The sequence below is a fragment of the Lissotriton helveticus genome, chromosome 4_1 (genome assembly GCF_964261635.1).
Source record: "Lissotriton helveticus chromosome 4_1, aLisHel1.1, whole genome shotgun sequence".
NCBI classification, from domain to species: Eukaryota; Metazoa; Chordata; class Amphibia; order Caudata; family Salamandridae; genus Lissotriton; species Lissotriton helveticus.
In genome coordinates this window covers 608,784,834-608,803,058 of record NC_136063.1, presented here as the reverse complement: position 1 = coordinate 608,803,058, position 18,225 = coordinate 608,784,834, and the positions used below count along the sequence as shown (strand labels likewise).

The 18,225-nt window shown below is 42.0% G+C and overlaps 1 protein-coding gene across 1 annotated transcript in view; it reads left to right on the top strand.

Moving 5' to 3' along the window:
• The window catches only part of LOC144828035 (lectin-like), a 333,296-nt gene extending 317,824 nt beyond the window's left edge, over nt 1–15,472 (top strand). Inside the window, exon 6 of the mRNA XM_078686172.1 lies at nt 15,267–15,472. Within this exon, the coding sequence (XP_078542298.1) occupies nt 15,267–15,355 (89 nt within the window). The 3' untranslated portion in view covers nt 15,356–15,472. The remainder of the gene's footprint in view (nt 1–15,266) is intronic.
• The last annotated feature ends 2,753 nt before the right edge of the window (nt 15,473–18,225 follow it).

Genomic DNA, 18,225 nt, shown 5'->3' with positions numbered 1-18,225 from the left:
CATTTTTTAATAGGGGGGAGGATCAGTTGGGGCATGCCCCAAATCTCATCCACCTCAACTCTGAGTCTACCATCATCTGTGTCTAGGGGCTCAAAGCAGGTATTAAAGTCGCTTGCAACTACGACGTTAACATTAGAAGGAACATCAGCCACAAGAGAATCCAGGGTGTTAACAACCTGGGAGGATCTCCCGCCCGGCTGACCCCTTGCATACACGTTAAACAGGAGCAAGTCAAGGCCTTTAACAGATTTGACTCTAATAGCTTGAATATCCCGCTATCCAAGGCTATCTCCTCTACTGTGATCCCCTCAAGCTGCCTTACCCAACAAGTTAGACCACCCAGAGGTCTTCCTCTATGCTCTCTTAATGCTGGTTTTGAGAAGGTTTGATAACCAGCGTGGAACACAGGATTAATAGACCATGTTTCCTGGAATGCCCAGATATCCACTCCATTAATAAATGAAGACCATTCATCAGAAACCGCCTTCAATTCTAATCCAGCTATATTCAACGAGGCAAGAACCAGGGAAGACTTCTGGGAAGCAAAACCAGCCCAATCTGTGCCTATTACATTAACCAAGTGGTGTTCAGCAGGCATCGGTACCACAGGGGATGAACGGGTAGTGAAGCAGCCAGGCGTCAAGTGGACACCGGCTACCGCCTTACTAGGGCCCCCTACAGGGTCCACCTGCACACACGTACCCAGTCAATCGTTATCTTCAAGCGAGGAGAGAGCCTCATAACGATTGTTGAGCTGTATTGTAAGGTCGGGTCTTAGGAAGTCGTTCAGAGGGCCACCTACTCCTCTGTGGTTAGGTAAACTATTTTGTTTGTAAAAAAGAGCCAAGGGGTAGAATGCCAATAGAGGCCCTGTCGGATGGGACATAGCTAGACAGCTCAAGTATGTGTCGGACCAAGCCTGGGGACCTAAAACTCAAGACTACACAGTCTCCCGGAATGGACTTTGAGGAGTGACCGACCCAATCTATTTGTCTGACCATTTTGAACTCGTAAAATAAGGCCTCCCCTATTCCCGTTTTTTTGTTAAGGAAATCAAGGGACTTATTTTTAAGAGTTGACCAGTGTTCGTAGCCACCCTGGGGAAGATGTGGAACATTAGTTAAGATGACTGTGAAGGGAGTAGCTTCAAATGGCAGATGGAGGTAGGGGCTCTTCTTTTCCCGTGCAACATTACTGGAATTATCCACCCTCCGTGCTTCCTCTACCACAGGTGGTCTTTTAGTGGTCAAGGTCTTATCCATGCCTACTGTGGGCTCGAGTGTCCTCCCAACCCTCCCAGCTTGTACCTCGCCTCCCCCCATTAACTGGGCGTTTACCTTGGAACCTCCCTGGTCCCTGTGAATTACCCCTACTTGCACGACTGGGGTGCTAGATGACACCTGGTTGCTAGGCCGTGCCTGGGTTACTTTCTGAGTTTGTGCAATCGCCGATTCAATTTTGGATAGTCTAGAGCCCACCGAGTTTAGTCTTTTCAATAGTGGCTCTAGAAGGGCTGACAGTTGCTCCTTTAATATGGAGCAAATGTCATTTTTAGACAACAAAGGAGCAATTAGTGACAAAGGGGGGTTGACTGCAGGATTGGGCTTTTGATTACCAAAGACAAATACTCCACTCTGGCCCTTAGGAGCTGGGATGGGTAGTGGACTCTTAGCACCTCGCCCCTTCCTTCTTCTAATAGGAGGGTCCCTAGTGGTAGCACCCGTAGCCTTCATCCCTCTAGTTGTGACCATAGCATGACTGCTTGCAGTACTCACGGGCGAGGGAGTGGTCTGGGGAGGGGTGGACGGTAGTAAAATTGGTGACCCCTTCGATGAGTAAGAACTTGTAGCAGCAGCATCAAGGATTATCTGAGACGGGGGACCTGCGCACATAGAAGAGAACTCCTCCCAGAGAGGGAGAATCCAGGGAAAGCCTACGTTCAGTGGCCTTAATCTCATTGATTAGTACTGATTTTGCCCTTGTAAGGAAAGCGTCTAGCGTACCCACCACCCTGTCTCCCACTCTCCTTTTTTCCATAATGTGGATAATAACACTTAGTATAAGCAGATATGGCAATAGCAATTAAGGTCCCAATAACAACCACCTGCAGTCGTAATGCAGCAGTCCGTTTTAAGTGCTTACTGTCCAAGAGAAGCGATGTCAGGGGGGGGGCCCAGCCCAGCCTCGTCCGGCCTAGGACGGCCGCAGACGGCCCCACCCTTGTCCCAGGCTTCTCCCGCGACGCGGGGTTGATGCTGAAATTTATGCGCCTCCTGACGCGGTTTAACCGTAGGCGGCTTCCGGCCACTAGGGCAGCTGGTAATGGTAGTGCTCGTCCTCCTCGCCCACGGCCTCCCCCCCCACAGAGGCCGCGCTCGGCTGGACAAAAGCTGCGGCGGCAGGGGGAAACTGGGCGCTAAAACACAGGGCAGCGAGGCCAACAAGATTAAACCAAAAGCGGCCTCAAACAAACAATGCCCCCCCAGCAAGGCTCCGGTAAGTTCACCTCACACATCATCTCATCGTGAAAAAAGAGACCTGTCATCAGTGAACATCACAGCCGCTCTTATATATGGAGGTATAGCATGGGACAGAACTGATTATGACATCTATGGCCCGGTGGAGCTGTTGAAGATTCTACACCAGTTTAAGGTTTCTTTGAGTGACTTTGTTTCATCCAGCACATTTTATGACGATTGGGACTTTGAAACTGTTAACAATATGATGACAGATTTAGAAATGTCAGCTAAATTTACAGAACATGAATACCTAGAAGATTCATCAGATTATGAACAAATGTATTGTTTTAAATCATTATGGTCACCATTATTTGCATAAATCTGCATGCGCTAGAAATGTTTTTACTTACAATCAATAGGAACATTGCCCAATGCAGCCAAAGAGCAACTCAAAAACATTTTATGAAAAGTTTCCGTACTTCTCAGGGTTTAATGTTACAAATCCAGAAACATTTTATTTTAAAAATGAAAATAAGACACGAATGAAAACAATGCTGACCAATACTAAACAAATTTATTCTGCAAACGTTTATGCTCAGCTGTCTACATTAGGGTTTGACTTTTGGAAAGACAACATTTGGACAAAAACTGTCTGGGGCACAAAAGATTGGCAGGTGCAAGGTTTAGAAGCCTTGTTCAGAGCCTGCATCATACCAGAACAAATTATATTTTTAAATGACACTGTTCAACAAACTTCTTGTCTTGGCCTGGCTAAGATAAAACATTTAAACAAATCGTCCATACCAAAGCCCTCACCTGACAGCAATAACTCTGCGGATGAGGAGGTAGACGTAAAACAGATTTTAATTCAAAACAGAACTAATCCTGATTGGAAAAAATGGTTAATCTGGCCCACAGACACGAATAACTTGTCAAGATAGATTCCTGAACATAACTCAAGGGTTCAAAATGAACAGGCCAGATCCAAGATACTCCCAAAGAAAACATCCAGGGATAGTAACTACTTACAGTGTAGGAAAGCTATGCCTTGAGTGGCTACATAAATCTACACTTCCAGAAATCAAACAACACTTATCTGTACTTAAAGAAGGCAATGATTTGCGAGATTTCTTAATGGGGCCTCGCAAACCATGTCAAAAACGTTTCATATACGCCGGTATATATGCTGCTTACAATGAAGCATGGAAAATAACGCAAATGGAAACTGCAGAAAAAATACGAGAAATTGATCGTATTAATTTAGCGAAAAGTCTCTCTATAGTGGACAACGGGTTAATGACTCTGTCCTCCAGAATATATTCTTTGGACAGCATTGTATCCTCTGCAATTGACATAATAGAGCAAGACTTGCTAATGTTACAACATGGCCAGTCTCAATTACATTCTATAATGCTGCTAGGCTGGACGTTACAAAATCTCCGTTCAGGCTACGTGCCATGGCGTCTAATCAACACCACGTCATTGTTTACTGTGTTTAACCTTATAGATAAACAAATCTCTTTGGCACAAAAAGGAGCAGACTATACAGTGCTTAGCATTGAAAAACTGGAAAGATTACCATTGACAGTTTCTGAGAAGCCTGTCATTGAATGGATAATACATGGCACCATCACGATACCAGTGACGATTTTCCAATTTCAGTATTATCTACAGCTTTTACCAGCGGGCCTGTATGAATGGTTGGGTAAAGAATACATTAAGTCAACCTGGACTTTACCATAGACACACAAATGCTGGAATGGGGGAAAAGAGGTATTCCTTAGTGGTAAAAATTGTAAGAACTCACTAAGTGGTACACTTTTGTGACAAGGTATTAATTTACACGGAGCCAGCTAAGGTTCTGCAAATAACCTCTCATGCCACCTGCACGGTACACCCTCCACAGTGATAGAACCAATTTTCAGGCAGCTATCCAATGGCAGCTACGTTATGCTCAATGACCACAGCTGTTGTGGCATGTTGCCAGGAAAAGCGTATCTAGTTAGAGTGTCATCTAGGGTCACTTGTTGTATGCAAGTATTGTATCCAAAGAGCAAGACAGAAAGGGAGACGGCGTTATGGCCCTCCCTGAATATCTCTTCTATACAAATTGATACTTTAAGCAGAATGAAAGCCATTCTCTTACAAAAAACTGTGCCACTGACCTCGTCTAGAGAAACGTATGATCTGCAAGTTGCAAGGACTTCTGCAGAGATACATGCATCATTATCAACAAACTGCCCAGTACATTCCGCAGGAAATGTTAAGTCAAATCTTAAATATGTCTGATACCAGTGGCATCGCACATGTATTTAAGCCAATTTTTACGGGACTGTTAGCACCATTTGATGCAGTCCTCCTCATTTTTCCAAATTTCGTGCACTCTGTGTTCGGCGGCCTGCCTCTCATCTTTGGACTCGTAGCAGGAATTCTATTTTTATTCCTTCTGCTCCGATATGGCAAGTCCAGTCACCAGCGATACCCAGACTACCATGGAACAAGCCCTCCTTGCCATGAGGTATCGTGAGAGAATTACACAGATTCTTGGCTTGGCTTGTTTAAGAGATCTGAACACAACTTGGTTCCTTTCGTTCAGACCAATCTGGCAAGATTGCATCTTACCTGTTCTGCGATGCCTGCTTTGCGGAGAGGAATGCGTGTTGGACATTTGTCTTACACTTCCATCAGTCCTGCCATCGGATGTTGACGCTTTGCTAGGTCCGGTAACGACTCATGTATCGTGTTGCCCCCAACGGCTGCCCATTCTGATGACGGCATTCATTGAGGTCTCACCGGCAAGTCTAACTGAGGGTGAGATACGAGACACTACAGGCACACAGGTACCACCTATTGCGGACATTGCTAATGCATCAAACAATGACAGCGATGATCCTCATCTATGCATATTTAACCTGCTAACTGAAGTGGTCCCACTGTCGCATACTATGGTAGATGGTTTCTTTGCCAGCCTAGACGATCTGATGTTTTCTCCTGACACTGAGAATAACTTTTGATTCCTTCACACAGCGTTCCCTGAACTCTGAAATTCGGCCTTCATTTTTCAAAAACAAACCGTCTAACAAATTGAACTTTTTCCAAAATAGAACTTGTTGGCACAGAGTAATCTGCTTAAAGTAGAACTATTCTTAGAGAACAAGATTTCTTTTGAAAACTTCCTAATGACAATATTTGGTCATGTCCTAAAAACGAAACAGTTTAAATATTATGCTATGGGATAGTAGCGACTTTTTTTTTATGTACCTTAAAGAGACATTTCATTAATGTAATTTCGTCTTTCATAAATGTTAGAATGTATGCTCTCATACTATGCTTCATATCGATTGAGACATATTTTTTCATACAGTTTATACTTATTTCATGTGAACAAAAATTCCAAATCCAATTTGTATTTTGGGTGGGATTGTAAACACTTGCCTTAGATATGTTCAGTGCTTATGCATTTTGTTTTATTGAACTTAATATCGTGGAGTGGGTGTTGTGTAGGAATCTGGGACCCTAGTGTAATTTTCCCGATTCATGCCCATATATAGGTATAAATTACCTGATCCTTATATAGGCATAGAAATCATTACCATATTTAGACTGAGCCTATGCAGCCCAAATACGGCATAGCTACTTCCACTAAGTTCCGAGAATGAACAACGATTTTTTAGAAAAACCCGCCTTCAGCAGCTAGGGACTTCTCCTCACCTGAATACTAATTTATCTAGGAAATCATGGAGTTTTCAAAGAACTGAGTCTTTGAGTGACGTTATTATGTCCAATCATACGTCAAACTCGGCACCTTCAAGGTATAAATATGCCTACATTTGCCCAGACAAACACACAGTGGTTTGGAGCAGATCAACTAACTACTTGCCCAACTCCCTGCAGCAGCAAGTGCCGAAGGAAGCTGACCCTCCAGCTGATGCACTGAGAGACGCTGTCTTTTCTCCTGCCGAGAAATCCAGCTCCGGTGTTTCCAGGCTACCCTTGCAGGTTGCTGGGAAATCGAGTCCTGAGAGAGAGATACAAGACCTCCTTCATTCTAAAACCAAGCTAATTAGACCCTTAGAGAATTCTTGGAATAGATTCTTGGCAAAGAATACTAAACTTAAGCTACACCTCACTTACTTCTTCCCTTGTCTTTCCTTGTACTAGACTGTTCTTATCCTGGGGAAACAAAGTTGTCATGTTTATGCGGTTGTCAGAAACTAATCCCTTCTTGTGAATTCGAGAAAGTTTCTAGTGACCTCTGAGCTAGCTGGCACTCACAATTAAGTTTAATATATTCGGTAGAGTCCTAGTCAACCTCAGTCCTACGTCTAAACTACAGGATATATTATTCCAATGCGCAGAGCTTATTGGGAATATAGGAACTACACTACACTTAATTATTTGATGTCATTTTTAGGTCTTGCCTAGGCAGCGCTTGCGCTGTCTTGTTGAGACCAGTATAAACTGTAGCCGGGAAGCTTCGTTTAAGCCCCACCCACTCTCCGCCCATCTTTTGGATGAGCTTACAACCTAAATGCTGCCTTTTTATTGGTTTTCAGCTTGTTAGTTCCTCAACCTGACGGCCATCTTGTCATTTGTATTGGCCCCTATACTCCAACACTATTTTCAGCCCTGTGTTCTCCCCCAGCCCCCTCCTGCAGTTCTGACTTATCGCACGCCCTCACCCACTCCCACTCCCGTTCGTGCCTTTCTTAAAAGCCGCACTCACATTTGTAATGTAATACGTCTCGCGTAAATGCAAGTTGCATTGCAAATACTTGTTTTAAAGTAGTGCGCATTGTTTGCGAAGACCGAAGTCAGGCGTCCAGCGCCTCAGTATGGGCAGGGCTCCTGTGCACCAAAGAGAGACGCGCACATTAGCCCTGTTCTCCTGTCCCTATTGCGCCTGTTTTCCCTCTACTGCCAAAGGCTGAGCATTAAAATGTCATACACTCGTAGTGCACTAACACCATGCAATGAATGCTGCCATGCTTCCGAAGGTGCGCTTCACACTTACTTCCGGGTAGGACAGATTCACAGAAGGCAGGTCGGCTGCAGTTCGCATGCTCGTCGCTTTGACATCGGCTCAGAGAACAACAGAATGGCAGCGCCCCTGCCATGCAGCCTGCCTCTACAGGTGCTGGGGAGAAAGAGTGCATGGACTCTCCTGGGGGGCACCCGTCACTACGGTAAGCTTTCATTGCACACGAACTGCACCACAGAAGCAAGGGCAAGGATGGAAGAAGTCCAATTGTAAATCTACTTCCCATTTCTTCAGAGCATTTTCCTTTCTGTTCAAAGACAAACAGATTGATTACCAAGCCATGCAATGAATCAAAAGAAAGTCACTACTTGTTACCTAATTAGAAGTTCTTGCACTCTTACTGTGCAGTCATTTCTCTACCATTTGATCTCTGAGCCACTGGCAATGTCTCCGAACTTCACACTTCAAGACAGCTGATCCTCATTTCCCCAGCACACTTTTTAGCAGCTAGCTTTCCACTTACATTTTACTTTCCAGTTATAGGAAGCTGCTATGATAAATCATTCATCGTTTCAAAACACCAGCCCAAGTGGAAGCAAGAAGATGTAAAACTCGTTAAAGGTGACCCGGAGCTTAACAATTGCATATTCGGCACCTCAACTTACTTTCAGCAAAAGCATTGCAAGTATCATATTAACTTACTTCTAGGTTTCTGAACCAGTACTGTCTCTGGGACTGATTTTTAGGGAGGGCATACAAGGGGCCACAGATGGGAAACAAACAAGATATACCCATATGCGAGAATGCTTTATCTTGATTTGACCATTTTATACTTGTGTTTTTTTTTAACGCTTTCTGTTTCACATGGTCAGTCCGGTGGGAATTGTTTTGTTGTTCTTCCATGGCTGCGTTGACTCGTTGCTGCCTGTCTGTCACTGTCTCCCTTGTGTGGTCTTAGAACATCTGTGGGATCCGGACAGGACTCTTACAGAACCCACAATATTGCAGACAACTTCCTCACAAACATGCATTTGGCAGGACAAATGTAGAGGGGTTAGGCACATAGATTATTTTAAAAAAACTTTTGGAACGCTGTGGCACCACCCACACATTACGCTTTAAAAAAATAAACAATAAATGATCTATGAAACAGGTTTGGCATCTCTTCGAGGGTGGTCTAGCGTGGATTTGGCCCAACATGGTGTACACTGGATGGGTGCTCGTGGTTGTAGGGTTCCTTCTTTGTCAGGTGAGCACCATGCGGTTTGGTGTTTGTGCATATGCTTCCTTTCGCCAACTTCTAACAGTGCATTCTAAAGTTTCCTTCACAACCACTGGGCTTATGGGAACTATATCTACTAACACAGTTAACGTAATACCATTGAGAGGTACATGAATTTGCAGGAGAGAATATTTCCTGTTCGTTTTCCAGTCAGGTACCTTTGTCCAAGTAGGGACCTTGCTTCTACTTAGGGTAAGGGTGATACACACTTTAGATAACCCCTGCTCACCCCCTTGGTAGCTTGGCACGAGCAGACAGGCTTATACCCAAAGCACAAATAGACAATAATAGTTTTTTCAAATATTGTATTTTCAGTGATATGACCACCGAAGGCCCTGCTTTTATATTAAAAATAGAGCGTTGGACTATACCATTCTCTGGTGAAAGGCGATATTTCTCTACATGTTTTCCCATACCTAGCGTGTCACGTAGTTTGGTACTTACTGTCCCTACATATTAAACAATAGTAGATGTTTCAGCACCCAGGCTAATGTGCTGCATTGCTAAATACATATAAGACCCCCAAAGGCGAGATCGATGCATTGCAATTGCTTGTTTATATAGGGGAATTTGGGGGCAACCATGACAAAATGCTGAAAAATGGTGTCAAATCCTGGGGAACGTCACGTTTAATTGCCTTGGCGCACCATAAAAGTATTTGAATATTTAATGAGTGCCCTTTACGAGCCTATGGCATTTTAGCAAATTTATGTGAAAATTGTGTTTTTAAATGAAAAATGTCATCCCATTCTTTTCAAATTTTCTCGGGGAAAAAACTCTTAGAGAAGGTTTGGCTTACTTGCTTTGATTGCTGACTACAATTAAGGGTGAGCATCATGCCTCAGAACTTTCAGTGATCCGATCAGCACCATGATTTAGGTGGTTTATAAAACATATAATTGTCTGCATTATGCTGGTATACTAATCAGGCAGTTATCATGGAACTTCAGCGTGTCAATTGTTCTGATGATAGGGTCATGTGACATGCCTTCCTGGAAAAAATCAAGGTCAAGGGTTTTATGATGTTGCTTCCTGTGATGACATTAAGGTTGAAGAGTTTGTGATGTCATTTCTGCTACCTCTGGCATTTTGGTAAATCGACGCCCATGCAAAGAGGAGAATATATTGTCAAATATAATCCTCAAACTTCTGAATGACTCAGTGAAAGAACACAACATCCTAAACTCTGTACAGGGTGGCTTCAGATATTTCAATCTGCTGAATATTGTCTGAGAATTCTCCACTGATAAAGAGATGTCACTTTTTGATGCATTTTTAGACTTTACGCACACTATTAAACTTGTCAATCACTAACTTTTATGAAGCAAGTTAAAATGCTTGGGAAGCACAAGTCAAGATAGGCCTTAGCGGCATACAAACGGGGAAAAATGGAAAAGTTCACCACATACAAATGAGCTAAACAGGGCTACGTTTTTCCCACTTTTGTCCTACCATTACACAAACTAAATGCATAATGTGTTCCTTGAATCCTCTGTAGATGTCCTGTGAATTAACAATGTAAACATCGTGTTACTCCTACATGCATATGTCTATACTACTAGAAAGAACGTACAAATTCTTATAGATTATACCAGAGATAATGGAAACATACTTCATAAATACTCCCAGAAAATAATTCCATCAAAATCTAAAATGATGATCTGAGTCTGAAAGTGATCTCTATGTAGACCTGCAAAATTGAATGATCAAATGATCTAACATATGGGCTAAATAGGGATCAGGAATGGGCAGAGATAAAGAGTGAGTTCTCCTCGACCATCAATTAGCCTTCAGGTTGCCAAATCTCCCTTCATCTACACTGAGCAGGCTAAGTAGAAGGTTTGGCTTTTGAGAGACTGGGCTTTTGCAGATTGGGTATTATTTAGGAGGTTTTACAAGCAATACAACAAGTTTGTCGCCGCTACAATTTAAAACCATACAATAAACCTTTGGGCATTGGTAAGACTCCAAAGATCTGAATCTGCTATCTTACAGCCCTCTATCTTTTGTGGGTTTTCTCAGACAGGGTTTTTGTTGGGGTTAGCTGTCCTTACTCTAATGTGCTAGTTGGCAGCCTTTTCAGCATTATAATCTCTTTGGGAGAATTTAGGTTTCCTACTAGAGTTGGTTCCTTGCCTCCTAAAAGATTTTTACATGGATCATTAGATCCTGAAGCTTTTGCTTTACATCTTTCACTTGCTCCCCTCCCTTAAGTAACTTCAGACTTCAATCTGAAGCAGGAAATATTTCTTCCCTACTGCTGTCCTTATTCTCTAGCTGATGAAATTCTTCTGTACATTACGTTGGAAGTGGGTAGGACGCTCAAGGTGCACCTAAAAAGGGTAGCAGAATACTGCAAATATGAAAATGTTTTTGTTTCTTTTAGCACTACTTGTCTGAGTCTTACACCATCTGTAGACACTCTAAGGGCCTGATTCACTAAGGTAAATTTAAACTCTTGTGTCAGTTTGGGATTGTTTGCTATTCACAAAGGTATGTTACTAGGAGTATTTGTATGACTGTTAAGATACTACTAGCAAAATACATTTGCGCAAAGCAAACAATCGAACATTTACATAAAATGTTTACCTTTATGACTGAGGTCTGAGTCGGTGGGTATGCTTATTGATTTCTATGGCTTATGATGCATCATGTATTCCAATACCGTCTGATCTTAAGAATCATTTCCCAAGGGCAATGCCTTTAGGATGGTGTACCATCTTCCAAAATACCTTTGCCACTTTCTACTTCACCTGGAGTTTCATCCGAATGGGCAAGATCTTGAATGTAAGGCAACCTTCCTTAAGTATCACTGTGCCATACAAAAAGCCAAACCCGATACCTGAAAAGGAAATGTCAAATGATTTTTAACACCTCGACCAACCCATGGTCTTTATATTTTAAAAAGGTGGTTCTGGATCTAGTAGTTAACACCGACACGCAGACAGCACTTACTTTTCTTTACTCAAGTATAAATTCCAGCTTGAAGACACAGGTTGCATAGTTCTCGAGGTAGGTTGACTTAGAAACCATACATACCATCATATATGCAGCCAATTTATAAAATCATATAGGGAAAGGAGATTGAAACCATACATAAAGTCCGCACTAAGCAAGAAGACCAGGCTCAGCATTCTTAGAGTGAGAGTCATGGTCCTTCCAATCAATGAGTTCCCACTAGAATGGGCAGCAACAGCCAGCAGCTGCCTTGTAGATTCTGTGAGCATAGAAGAGAGTTCATCTGCTCTGCTGTCGTCCAGAGTTTTTAAATGCACGCCGCAGCCATGAGCCTCGAGAGAAAGTACACATCATAGAAAACAGTACAGAGTCATCACAGGTAAGGCTGTGCGCGTTGAGCATGTGCATGAGGTGGGGCTCGTGAAATGTTTAAATCTCAGCGTTTCAACTGCCATGTTGCAGTAGTGAGCACTTAATGCATCCAAAACAAAAAATAAAGTGGCCTCACTCACCAGATAAAACATAGCCACAGACTCCGCTTCCCAGGCATGTGCATCTGCTGCCTGAGCATGCCAGTCCAAACACAAAATGTTGCGCGAGATCCTCCAAGGGAATGCTGCTTATCTCAGAGTTAGTTGCTCCTACACTTAAGTGTGTTTTGCGAAAATTAAGGATCCTCAGTATTTTCCACTCAACACGCTAAGTTGCCCACACCTTAGAAAACACATAAGATGCCAACAGGAGCTGCTGTCAGGTGTTAACTCCATTGCTGAAGTTTGCTGCTGGATAACCGATAGACCACCAGCCTCTGCCCACTTATTTTTAAAGTGTAATGCCTCTCAGGAGTTCTGGTTATTACAACACACATCGCTGGTACCAATTCCAAACACCATTCACTACTGGTAAATCAATTTAACAGCTTGTCCTCCAAGGATTTGCAGCAATCTCCACAGTAGCTGCACTAAAATGAGCAGTAGAATGTCAATCGCCCTGGGCTGCAGGCTGTCCAGATGATTGAGGACACTGGTGAGGTTGACCAAGGCGTTTCCTTTCCTTACGGTTTCAGTAGTTCCAATATTTTTAATAAGTTCCTTAGTTCCAGTAGTTCCTAAGCTCCTTTAAGCACAGTCTCTTTCCTGCACACGGTAGGTTCTTGAAATCGTCGCCAAATGTGGTAAATTGAAAGTTCTTGGAGCCAGGTGTATAAATTAGGTTGTATTTATTAAAGCCTAGTTCCAGGTTAAGTTCAGTAGATGGAATAAACCCCACCAGGAGCAACCTCCCTGTCGCTCAGCCTGCCATCAACTGACACTCTACACTCAAGCCAGGCACCCAAACATTCCATGAGTTCATCAGGCATTCTAACACTCATACTAGCTGAGCAACAGGGAAGACATAGCTACAGCAAGTAGATACATAAGTCAATTATAACAGTGATCCTGTCCTGACCTCTCTAAATTAAAAAAAAACTTTAGAAAACCTGGCTGTTGTATTTCTATTGTGCTGCTGTGGCACAGCAAGCCCTGAGATACTCCTTGGCAGTGAGTTGCTGCACTATATAAGATCCAATAGCATAACATAACAACAAAAGGCACTAGGGGAGAGCAGAAGTGCACCGTCACTTAGTAAATATGGCACATTTCTGTTCTCTCCCTTTCACAGAATGCATTGCAACAAGTTGCCTTTATTCATTGCATTGCATGAAACAAAATTAAATCTGGCCATGAGGCTAGATGCATGTGTGTTTTGGCATTATGGCAGATAGGGCATCTACCATGTTTGTGACGGAGTATTCTGGCTACCAAACTCTAAATAAGGCTTTCAGTTGGAACCCCTTCAAGTTTCAGCTTTGCTTGAATTCACGTTGTCACTCAGTACTATCTGCATATTTCTAGGTGTCTGTCCTTCCCAAGTTGTCATCATCTATTTCTACAAACATGCTTCTATGAACGAATTCCTAAGCTATCACATGTATCTGTGGTTTGGTGTGGACCTTCAATTTTTTAACACTTACATCGTTATTTAGACCTGTGCTGTTATCTGTCTGGTGTTTGCCTCCATATTAGAGCTATCGCCTACTGAGAAATAAGCTCAAATTGCTTGTAATTTGCATTGGAACATATGAATTACAATTAGCTTGTAGTAACCACATGTTTGAAATAGCCAATATGCACTAATAACGCATGCGAAATGGACATCAACAGTATTGTATATATTGTTGACCATATTTTACTACCACCTGTACATTGGGTGCAAAAGTACTGCAAGCACTTGGAGAGTAATTTGCGTCTTCGTATTTTTAATTTGATCTACTGATCCAGTCAGACATAACTCTCCTAATTCTGAAATGTATCAATCTATTGAGCAATTTGAACATGTATTGTATTGTAATTGTATTTGAGTGCTTACAGCAATTTACGGTAATACAATAATAGAGCTTAATACAAACATGCCCATGACTTAGAGTAGGCTGTACACAAAACGATGAGGGGCAGAGGATGAAAAGTAACAGAAAAAGGAAAGGCAACAATGGGAAGTTTTAAGTCACAGTCAAAAAATGTATGCAGGGATTTAGCATCATAGATTAATTTTGAAGATAGAATATATTTTACGGGTTCAACCCGTAGAAAGAAGTATCATTATTTGCTTGTTAAATAGCGGTATAGTAGTTTTTATTGTTTTTGTTATTGGCATTTAAGAGAATATAGGGTACATTCCAAAAGATGCTTTTACAAAACACAGAGCAGTGACCTTAAAATGGACAGGGAGAGGAAGAAGGGGGAGGGGAAAAAAGGGAAAAGGAAGGAGGGAATAAGGGGTGCTGTCATATATATTGTCTGGAAGACAGAGAGCATTGCAGTTGTCTGTTCAATAGAGCAGCTTAAACCAGCATTGGCAAATATTCGTCACATATACCGTCTTGAAATACAGAGAGGAGGTGCGGATGTCATAGCCTATTATGTAGGATGTTGCCCAGTTTGATATTATGCAGCCGGCCCTCATCGATCTCATCCCCACAAATAAATATAAGAGTACAGGGATATATTTGTGCATATTGTGATCTAGGGAGGTGTGGTGTCCAGTGATTGCAAATGAGCTAGAAGCGGTTCCCAGATACATTTCGGGTGACTTTGCATTTGCATCAGTTCCCTGTAGTAGGCCAGTTGCTTCTGGCTGTGTGTAGCATCTTTTAGCCAGTGTGGCTGCCTTAAGAACTCCCCATCCCCCAGTATTTGGCGATTTGCTATTTATCAAGTAGTAATAGCATAACTATTAAAAGACGTGAGGATCAATGACCGCTGACCAGTTCAGGGGCTGGAAGCATAAAGTAATGACTAGGCACATATGTAGAAACATATTTTGCACTTTAGGCTATGTGTGATTGAAGTAGTAACCTCATGGTATAAGCAATGTGAGTTGAAATACATGGTAGGTAATGCAAACATCGAATACAAACATCGAAAAGGAGATTCTGAAAATTCTGGAGCCGATGTCGTCTGCTGTTTATCCTTAAATGTTGTCTTTAGTTATATGGCATCCTGGAAATAGACTGGTAAATATATAATGTATTTTGTATCTTCCACAGCACTTAGATCATCCAAAGAACCTGGATTATGGAATGACGTGAGTTGCACTACATCCATGCCGTTTGTGTGCAAAGCAAAAAATCCTTGATTTTGTAGCATAAGCACCAAACCAGCTTCTGCCAGAAGGACCACACACGGATATTTGGATCATTGGAAATAATTGAAAATGATGACTCCTTACTTATCTTAATCACATGTCGGTATATAAACAGAGGCTTGAGTTTTTGGTAGTTGAATTCGAAATAAAATCATATAACTTAAACTAAAACAAAAGCTGTTTCGTTTTCCATCTCCATGAATATATGTTGTATGCTTTCATAGAAAGTCTACACTTTACCACACAGTTCCCATGTGAGAATGGGCTTGGATCCTGTATGAACCCTGAAATTACTGAGGCTTCTTTTTTTCCTTGCTACCCTCCCAGTACCAGGAGCTGGGAGAAGTCAATTATTAATTTCAAAGACTGAAAGAAGAAAATACACCTTGAACAAGTTGAACTGCTAATTTATAGGGGGTAAGAAAGGTCCAATACACATATTAAAATAAAAACATGTTTTTCCATGCCATGGAGGAATTCACCATAGTCTAATAGAAATGATCAAAAAAATGAGGGAAAAATGAAATAATAAAATCCATATAGATTTATAAATTCAACAACAAGTAGCAGAAAATCAGTTTCAGGCATTATGCGGAATAATGCTTCCTCCTGGTGCGCAATGAAAGCAACAATGCCTCCCATATTCAGCACCAGCATGCAGGTGGAGAGGAGAGGTAAGCCTTTGTGCTTTCAGTAATCTAAGCACAGCAGCGTCACACAATTCCCTCTGAGTGCCTACAATCATACTTTCCTTGTCCTCCTCGGGGTTTGTGTCTTCAGAAACAAGGAGAGAGGATCTTTGTGTGTGGTGGCAAGTACACGCTGTACTCTCTTCCTCAAACAGGCCTGTTGTTATTGTACTCCCTGTGGCAGGCACCACTGAAGCCAGCCCCCCGAGACCTGACAGTGACTTGCAGGGACTCTCACATAGAATACATATCTTTCTGATCCTGAAAGGTCTTCCTATCGCTGTGCCCCGACCAGTGGTGGCAGCCACCAGCTGCCACTCACCAATGAGACCCGTGTGACTATTACCTTGCAGAGCATAAAGGTACACATTGAAATCCTAACACACAATATTAACCATGACATTTACAGCAAATACAGAAGTGTACCCATCTCTGCCATCATCATGAGACAGCTGTGTTGGGCAAAGGTTAATGTGCGTGACACTGTGTGCTTTTGAGTGACAGAGAACTTTATAGTGGTAAAAAACTGGTGATCATCCTCAAGTCGAATATCTTTTAGCAAATGGATTCTTGGGCTTGGAAGCATGACATTGCTGGAGACTACGCTCTACTCCTAGACTCTCGTGGACATGGCTACACAGCTCAGGAACATGTTTTAGGTTTACATGAACTAGGTCCAAGGCAAGCTTACTTGGTACAGGGGAAACACATATCATTAAAAGCCCTAATAATCTTTGAAAAATCAGTCAAGAGATGCAATTGAAACAATCATTGTAATGTCAAACTTTTCCCAATGCCTGTAATGACGGGGGTTTTAGCAATATCAAAACTAGGTACTTGGTATGGAATGGAGAAAATGGCCTCTCAAGCCTTCTTGATTCTGTGATGCATTGCTGAGTAGTCAAAGTGTAGCCTAAACGAGGTGATATAAAGTTTCAGTTTAAATGCAGTATACAATAAGATAGTACATCCAGCCGAAATTGGTTTTTTTTTTATAAAAGAACAACTTAATAATACCACAAATATATAAATATATGTAAAGAATGTATTTATTAACTGTTCAATTAAATAAAATCCTTACAGTAAAATATATACAACCATGCACTCCCTGCCTTCATTCTCATGGAAAAAATACAAAATATAAGCAGGTCCACAAAAGTGGCCTTTAAATAAGTATTGCACGGAGCCTGTTTTTGCACTTTGCTTTCTATGATGCCCTAGGGTGCTTTCCAGTTCTCGCTCGTACCCATTGTCATCATCTCTATTAAGGAACCACTTGAGGTGATCTCATATACAATCAGTTGTATGACATGAAGAGGAGAATATCACATTCTAAAGCCAATAGATAAGTAACCACTTGAGGTGCAACGGCATTTGAAACAAACTGTCAATTGAGGCCCTTAATATAAACTCCTTCTAGTTTTATGTTTAATACAAGTACCCCAATATAGGCTCAGGTAGTGACTAACCTCACCTTAAGGGTCATTCCTTCCGTCATCCTAGTCCGACATGACACGGCAATGTAGATTCCGTGAGGGTACCACTTTGGGTTTATAAACACCATGGGGCTGATTCACAGAACTAATCTGAGACAAAATCCTAAACATACTACTTTAAGTAATCACAGAAGGCATTTAGTAGTAGTAAAGTTAGGATTCCTAACTTTACTACTACTAAATGCCTTTTGTGAATACCGAAAGTGGTAAAGTTAGGATTTTTCTCAGTTTAGTAGTAGTAAAGTTAGGAATCCTTACTCTACTGCTAGTAAATCCCTTTTGTGAATACTGAAAGTCGTAAAGTTAGGATTTTGTCTCAGTTTAGTAGTAGTAAAGTAAGTAATGCTAGCTTTACTACTACTAAATGCCTTTTGTGAATACTGAAAGTCATAAAGTAAGGATTTTGTCTTAGATTACGTTTGTGAATCGGGCCCCATATCTTTGCTGAGGCAGGAAGAGGAGAAAAAGGACTTCCATGCTGACACACTGACGTGAGACGCTGAGGTTTCTGCTGGCAGTGGTCTGACATCTTTCATGGGGTGTCCATATCAAGACCAAGACAGGGTCCCACAGTCTCTCACTTCAGGGAATGGGGTTGCCTTTATCCTAGAGGCATTCTTGGCTCCACACCGACATACATTAGGTGCATGTAGGTACATCAAGATAGGGTTGTATT